Consider the following 8,750-nt stretch of genomic DNA (forward strand, 5'->3'; position numbering starts at 1 on the left):
GTCAGGTTACCTTGCAGACCCCTCAGTCCCTGCTCACCAGCTGTCCTCTCAACAACATGTGTTGACTGACACATGTTGCTCTCCTCAAACCTCAGGCTATTCATGTCTGCCCTGGCCTCTGGTGTCAAGGTCAGGCATTGGGAAAGGAGGCAGGATGAGGGGCTGTGGCTACCCTGTATAGTCACCCTTGCAGGTAAGGGCCCTGAGCTCCACAAAGCAGGGGGGCGGCTTGTAAAGGACAGTAGCAGAGCCCCAGGTTGACCCTGAGGCTCCTTTGAGTCTCATCACCAAATTCTGTGCCAGGAAGCCAGGTAAGGTCTTTACCTCTTTTTCATTCAAGTGGAAAAAAATCACCCAGGCCTCCTCTGCACCCTCGGGGAAACTTCTTACCCTACACACAAAATGAGGTGAACTAGATTGTGTCTATATTCCTGTCCCAAGGATTGCTGAGTTGGAGTAGTTCTGTTGGTTGACGGTGGTCTCAAGCACACTGTGCTGGAATTCAGGAAGGAGCCCTGACTTCCCATACCAGCTGTATCTCACAGATGGGTCAGGGACCACCCATGACAGAAGAAGATAACAATTGTTGTTCACATTTTCTATCTTCTCTGGTTTTAGAACTGGCTGGGGTAGAGGATCTGAAGATAAGAAAGATGTTATGAGATAAAACAATAAATGTGTTATATTTATTAGCACTTACAGTAGCATCAAGGGCTGAGCCATCACAGTGCAAAGGGAGCCAGAAGTCCCTGCGTGCGGGGGGAAGCACCATCATTCCGAGGAGCCCTACAGGGAGTCAGGGAGCTCATTGTCCTCAGCATCTCCAAGCAGTGGAGCTACTCCTGGAGTGAAGCTAAGCTGGACCCAGGGGGATCACCACACACCCAAACAAACAAAAGAGGTGTATGACCCTCTGTGGTAGAGAGGGACCAAGACTTGGCATCCTCCCCGTCAAAGCTGCCCTGGAGCCTTTCTCTAGCAATGGCCTTTTAGCGGCTCCTTGGCTCTTTTATCCTTCAAGAGCGCCTCAACCCCCAATCAACAGGAGTCCTGGGGCCAGAGGGACTGGCCTGTGTATGGCAAAGCCCTTGCTGGATAGTGGCAGAGCTAGAGGAGTCTCTCATGGCCCTCGCAAATGCGGTGGACAGCACTGTGTCTGTTGACTGATCTCTCACATTTAGCACAGAGCTGGCCACATAGCAGGTGTTCTAAGTATCTATAAAGATGGACAGCAGATGGATGGATGGAATGGTGTGTGTGTGGGGGGGGGGTGGGGGTGGAGCAGCTTTGAGACAGGAGGGACGAAACACCAGCTTTCGAGTAAGACATGCCTGGCTCCTGCACACAGTGAAGTCATTTGCTTTGCCTTTTGCTGACGCAGGCTCTACCTCAGGTGGAACTGGCTTACAAGGAATGATTAAGCCTGCCCTGAGGTTTTTTTCTCCTCCTCCCAGAGCATCCTCATGATCCCCAGGAAGCCTCCCAGGGGTACACCCTGGATCGCTGACAGGGGACTTGCCCTTCAGTTTCCCTAACTCACCAAACACCTGCAGCTGAATCGTCTTTTCTCTCTAGCTTTCCCTCGTTGCTCACCACCTCGCAGATGTAGGTGCTGCTGTCACTTTTCTGGAGATGAGAGATGTGCAGTGTACCAGTTTGATCAAGGTGACCTCTGCCCTTAAATCCATTGTCGAAGTATATAGATTTCCAGAATCCCATTCCACAATCTTCTCTCTGGCGTTGAAAAACCAGCTGAGTTCTCTGTATTTACCCAAATTGGGGATGCACAGACTTGCATTGCTGCCAGAGAGCGCAGTCACCTTGCGTTCTGATTGACCTGCAGGAGAGAGTCACAGTGAGCCTGCATTGGAGAAGCAGAGCTGGGCAGCTCAGGCTTTGGCAGGTTGTGGGATAAGGGAGGAGGAAGAAGTTTCTGGTTGTGAGTAATGAGTATGGGTTGCATCAGAGGACATGTCCCTGATCAAGAACTGAATAAAAATTGGAGCTTTAGGGCCTCTCTGGTGGCGCAGGGGTTAAAGCTTCAGGGCTATCAAGCTATGGCCAGCCGTTACAGTCACAGACTGACCCACATGGCACAGCAGACCTCTGCTGTCTCGCCCGCTGCTCCCCTCAGCAGTGTATTTCAGTCAGTCTGCCTGTTCTGCTCCCCACTCTGTCTCTGGTGAACCCTCTCACCTTCCCGCGCATCTGGCCTACATCCCAGGTCTTCTATGAATAAATATATAAAATATATTGGAGTTTTAGATGTAAGCGTAGGGACAGAGATGACACTAAAAAAAAAGCTAGCTCTGCCTCAGACGATAATGAAAATGTCTGGTCGTGACTCTATCCCTTATTCTCAAACAGCAAATTTTCAAATAAAATGATGAGAATTCATGTGTCTACTCCCAAGGCTTGTGTTCTCCATGGGTTCAGCAGTAGGTGCTGGGAGTCAGGGCTACTTAAAATGCTTAGAATACAACTTAATTAATGTAAATATAGTACTTAGAATAATACTTGGGATATTCATAAGCGTTCAATAAATTTCATGTATTGTTATTTTATTATTATCACCTACATTATAGTTTGTATCTGTAGTTTGTATCTAGTACTATGGTTAAATTATTGATAAGCTTAATAATTGCCTGCTGAACTGATTTTATTCTACCAAAAGAATAGCAAAATAAAGATTTTATTAATGACATTTTTTAAAATGAACCCTTATATGTGAATCTGACAGAGAGAAGAATGTGGCAGAAGAGGACTAAAATCCAAAGAATCCTAATAGCTCAGCTCCTGCTCTTGAAAAAGTTTTCACTCATAGCCTGATGATCTAGAAGTACAAGACTACAGTATGTATAAGAGATAACAAGGGAAGGTCACTGGCCTTGGACATGTGATGGCAATAAGAACCCCGGCACCATCACCAGATCAAAGATCTTCCCTGAAGCTTCCTCAAGAACAGAAGAATATTAATGGATCCAAAGCAAAAAGGATACAGATCATGGCAACTCAAGTTATGATTCAGATCCAGTTATAATTTGCATCTTTTCTTCTTTTGAGAACAAATTCTGCTTTATAGAACAATGGAGTCATGTTTGGCAAGGGTGTCCCTATGTGCTCAGAAGAACTTCAAACTGACGTGAAGAAGGGGGATAAAGCATAACACATTGTTGTTAAGTCTGTGGGCTTCTTCAATGCAAAGTTCACGTCTTAAGCAACTTTGAATCCTCACAATACTTGGCTTATAGTGTTTACTGTGGAATTGAATTAGCAAATGAATGACTGACAGGGACGAAGTGCCTCCATAAGTGTTCCTATCTACTCTTCTTCATGACCTCCTACCAGTCAAAAGTGTTTCTTACATTTTTATCGTAAATTCCACATTTGTATTGTGTATATTCTCCCTCTTGCTTACTCCTTAAGATGAGTTTGGACGGAAAGATGGGTAGGGGAAGAGGAGATAAACAATAAACAAAGATTAGAACCGCGTGAGTTATGTTGGATACAGGTGTTACAACGTGAATGCTCCAAGTGCGATTCTGACAGAATCTCTTTCAGAGAGGGATGGGAAGACTGAAGAGGGCAGGAAAAGTCTTGTGGGAAGTGCTGCCATATCTCACAAATTGTGTTTCCTTTAACATTTTTAAGAGACTGCAAACACAAATTGGAGTCACTACTTAATTATTATGATCGAGGAATTGTGTTTCTTAAATATGGCAATGGGAACTAACTGGGCCAGTGGAGTCATATCTTATGACTGGGTCCTGAATAAATAAATAAGATATAGCATTAAGACTAGAAAGCAGAGCAGCAGTGGAGGAGGCAACCAGTAATTCTCAAAAGAAACAACTCAAAGAGTGTTGAATAAAGCACTCAAGGTTTCAGGTTATCTATAAGTTAATGCAAAGCCATCAAGGGGAAAATAAAAATCTAAGGAAACCTTAAGCCAAGCAGCCTCGGTATTGAAAATAGCGAAGGAAGAGTTAAATTTGTTGTGAAAGGTTAAATGAAAAGGTTGCTTAGAAAAGCAACAAATACTAAAAACAGAAGATGTAGAAAGGATGCTTGATTGACCATATAATAGGGGCAAAATCCTAGTTTACTGAAAGAATGCTGTAATTCATTGACAAGTTGAAGAACAAAGATGGATTAATTTTATTAATATAGATTGGCAATTAATGCAGAGACACTGCAATACAATTGGGGATATCAATATGGTAGTTTATTTTTTATTTTTTTTAAGATTTATTTATTTATGCATACAAGAGCTGGGGTAGAGTCCAGAGTTGTGGGGGGTTGAGAGGATTCAGAGACAAAGTGGGGAACAGAACCAGCAGATTGACCAAAGTACACTGCTGAGGGGAGCAGCGTGCAAGTCAGGAGAGGTCTGCTGGACCATGTGAGTTCCTCCCTGGCTGGCTGGGGATCGAACTTGTGCTGCAGAGGCTGCGGATAGCTTCCTAGGTTTCATCATAACCCCCTGTGCCACCAGGGAGGCCCAATATGGTAGTTTAATTGGCTAACGGAAAGTTATCTAATAAATTCATATAGATTTGTTCATTGATATTTTTCTCATGTATAATATATTTATTTCCAGTCTTAAAGTAAATTCACAAAAGCTTGATTTACCTACCTAACAATTTTACATTCTAGAAGGTAAGAAAACTACCTTAAGGACAAATACGATTTTTATTTACTTCTAAAAGAAAAAAGAAATTGGTTATGTGTCTGCATGCTCAGGATAAAGTAACTTGTTTACCTGTAGTTTGTAATAGAAAATGAACAAGATCTTTCCTGTACCATGCTTTTTGTTTGTTGAAAAGTAATATTAAAATGGAAAAATAGGAGACTCTGTGAGTAAGATCTCCCATTAAAAAAAAAGTTAATAGGGAGGAAAAGCAGCAGGTCCCAGTGAGAACTGGGACACGGAAGATAAACGGACGACTCCAGCAAACTACCTGAAGAAGAAAGTTGCCATAAAAGAGGACTAGAAGGGAGGAAAGCGCAGAACCCTGCTCCCCTCCCCTACCCACAGAGTCGGCACTCTCCGACCAACAGAGAGGAGGAGAAAAACAAACTAAAATGACCAACAAGAACAAACTACGCATCAAGCGGGACTGTGAGTGGAAAGGAACTATTTCAGCCACCACATCCCGTGAACTGGAGCTGTGGAGAACCCTGCAGGATTTGCCGCAGAGGTGAACGAACGGCTCTGGGCGCCATCAGAGAACAACAGAGACTCTGGAGACCTGCACACAGCCCCGGGCTGGCCGGTAAGCTTGTGCGGAAAAGTGGTGCACTTGAAAAGCAAACGCGGATTGCAGCTGCCCAGGTACCCGCGCCTGTGACCTAGGCTTGCATGGAGACGCGTGGGGGCCCTCACTGAGGTGAAATTTCCTCACTGAGTAATCAGAAACCAGGCGCCCGGACACGGGTGTGGGGTGCAAAAGGCGCCATTCCTGCGGCCACTGAACTGGGCTACAGCCTGTGTCCTGGACCTGAGGGCTTTGGAACTGAGACCCGGGGCACGAAATTTGGGGCATGGGTCCTCCACGTAGGTGGGGCACAAGGCAGACACAGCACCCCAAAGCCGTTGAGGTTTTCCCTACCATTCCCACTCTGTTCCCTGTCCCACGGGGTGAGAAAAACAGCTCCCCAAGAACAATAGGAAAGATTTCTGGTGCCACCTAGCGACCAGAAAAAAAGTCACTAACACCCCATAGAACAGGGACCTTTCTTCAGAAAAGACTGCTTGACCAGCAGAAGGCTCCTGGAGGAGCCTGTGGCCAGCTGGGAAGTTAGCCCACCCCAGGCCCCTTCAGACCAACAGTCTGAGCCCACAGGGGGAGCGGGCACCCACAGCCAGGGCAGACTGGGTGCGCAGAAAAGTGTGCCTGAGACCGGACCCGCAGGGAGTGCGTCCCGCATCGCCATTTTAGAACAGGGACATTTCTTCAGTAAAGACTGCCTGCAGAAGGCTCCCTCAGGAGCCAGAGGTGAGCGGGGAAGCTCGCCCACACCAGGCCCCTTCTGGCCTCCAGTCCAAACCCAGAGGGGGAGCGGGAACCCACCGCCGGGGCAGATCAAGCGCACAGGGTAGTGTGTCCCCACATCGGCATTTTAGAACAGAGACCTTTCTTCAGTAAAGACTGCTTGAAACTGACAGATGGCTCCTGGAGGAGCCAGAAGGGAGCGGAGAAGCTCACCCAAGATGCCGGCCAGTCCCAGCAACACAGTGTCCCAATGCATACGACAAATTAGAAAAGAGACAGTAGGGAGTAGAAGAACCACACGCAACCTAACAACTCCTCAGGAAAAAAGCACACCACAAAAAGAAAACCACCCCCCAGATTACAACGACAGTAACTTGGAAGAACTTCTGAGCCTTCCAGAAAGAGAATTTTAAATTGCCGTGATTAAAAAATGACAGAACTCATAAAGGAAAACAATGATCAGAAGAAAGAAATTGAGTCCCTAAAGAGGGAAAACAATGGTCAGAAGAATGAAATTGAGTCCCTAAAGAGGGAAGCAAAAGAAATGCAGGAGATCAAAGAATTAATGGAGGAACTAAAGAACTCTGGGAAAAGCAATGAAAGCAGAATAGATGAAATGGAAGAACGAATAAGTACTCTTGAAGACACAGAAATAAAAAGAACCAAAACAGAAAAGGAAAGAGAAGTACAAAGGAAAAAGAACGAAGAAAGACTTCGGGAACTATCTGACTCCATGAGGAAAGGAAATATAAGAGTTATAGGAATCCCAGAAGGAGAGGAGAGAGATGTAGGAACAGAGAAAATATTCAAAGAGATAATTGAAGTGAACTTCCCAAATGTGAAGAAGCAGCTGAAAATTGATATACAAGAAGCAAGAAGAACACCAAACTTCCACGACAAAAGGAAAAATACAGCAAGACACATAATAGTAAAGCTCCCAAGAATCCAGGACAAGGAAAAAATAATGAAGCTGACAAGAGGGAAGAAACAGAAAACATTCAAAGGAAAACCAATCAGGCTGACATCAGACTTCTCTGAAGAAACACTACGGGCAAGGAGAGAGTGGAGGGACATAGTCAACAGACTCCAAGAAAACAGATGCCAACCAAGAATACTCTATTCCGCAAAGCTCTCCTTCCTCTATAAAGAAAGAATAAGGACCTTCCCAGACAAACAGAAACTCTGGAATTTCATTAAGACTAAACCCCCACTCCAAAAAATACTAGAAGGAATCCTAAAGCCAGAACCTCTGAGGGACGAATAATAATGAAAGAAGGCCAAAAAAAAAAAGTTATTGAAAGAATAAATAAATAAAACCAAAGGAAAGACAAACACAATGGCAAATTCAGATGCTAACATATCAATATTAACTCTAAATGTAAATGGACTAAACTCTTCAATAAAAAGACACAGAGTTGCAGCCTGGATTAAGAAACAAAACCCAACCTTTTGCTATCTCCAGGAAACACATTTAGCTACAAAAGATAAAAATAGACTCAAAGTTAAAGGATAGATAACAATCCTACAAGCAAATAGACCAAAAAAGAAAGCAGGAACAGCTATACTTATATCAGATAAAACAGATTTCAAACTCAAAAAAATAAAAAGAGACCCCAATGGTCACTACATTATGATCAAGGGGACAATACTTCAAGAAGAAATAACACTCACTAACATATACTCACCAAACGAAGGAGCACCAAAATATATCAGACAACTGTTGTCCTCTCTGAAAACAGACATCAGAGAAACCACATACGTAGTGGGAGACTTCAACACACCACTATCAACAATGGATAGATCAACAAGACAAAAAATAAGTAAAGAAACTAAAGCTCTAAATAAGGACCTAGAGCATTTGGGCTTAACAGACATCTATAGAACACTAAACCCCCCAAAAAACGGAGTACACATTTTTCTCAAGCGCACACGGATCATTCTCCAGGATCGATCACATACTGGGACCCAAGACAAATATCAACAGATACACCAAGATTGAAATCATACCAACCATCTTTTCTGACCATGAAGACATCAAACTAGAAATAAACCATAAAAGGAAGGCAAGGAACTCTCCTACTTCATGGACTTTGAAACCCACACTACTGGAAGACCACTGGACTAATGAGGAGATCAAAGAAGAAATTAAAAAATTCTTTGAATTGAATGACAAGGAGGACACCAATTTCCTAAATGTATGGGATGCAGCAAAAGCAGTAATAAGAGGGAAATATATAGCAATAGAAGCTCACATCAAGAAACAAGAAAGAACTCAAAGAAACAACCTAATCTCGAAGCTCAAAGATCTAGAAAAAGAACAACAAAAAAACCCCAAAACCAGTAGAAGAAAAGAAATAATAAAAAACAAAGCAGAAATAAAATGAAATCGAAACTAAAAAAAACAATCCAAAAGATCAATGAAACCAAGAGCTGGTTCTTCGGAAAAATCAATAAAATAGACAAACCCCTAGCCAGGCTCACAAAGGGAAAAAAGGAGAAAGCACAAATAAACAGGATCATCAATGAAAGAGGAGAAATCACAACGGACACAGCAGAAATCAAAAGAATAATCAGTACCTACTATGAACAGTTATATGGAAACAAGTTCAACAATCTAGAGGAGATGGACAAATTCCTACAACTCTACAATCACCCAAAGCTAGATAAAGAAGAAATAGAACACCTAAACAGACCAATTACAAGCAGCAAAATTGAAATGGTAATCAAAAACCTCCCCAAAAACAAAAGCCCAGG

At 43.4% G+C, this 8,750-nt stretch overlaps 1 protein-coding gene across 1 annotated transcript; it reads right to left on the reverse strand.

Moving 5' to 3' along the window:
* Positions 1–423: 423 nt before the first annotated feature.
* On the reverse strand, positions 424–3,006 carry LOC119242292 (CD48 antigen-like). The gene is given in 5 exon segments (XM_054693914.1): positions 424–638; positions 1,541–1,568; positions 1,570–1,709; positions 1,712–1,837; positions 3,000–3,006. Coding segments are annotated over 5 exon segments (516 nt in total).
* Between the last annotated feature and the right edge of the window lie 5,744 nt (positions 3,007–8,750).

This window comes from Talpa occidentalis, unplaced genomic scaffold (assembly GCF_014898055.3).
Source record: "Talpa occidentalis isolate TD23 unplaced genomic scaffold, MPIMG_talOcc4v2.1 talOcc4.12, whole genome shotgun sequence".
NCBI lineage: Eukaryota > Metazoa > Chordata > Mammalia > Eulipotyphla > Talpidae > Talpa > Talpa occidentalis.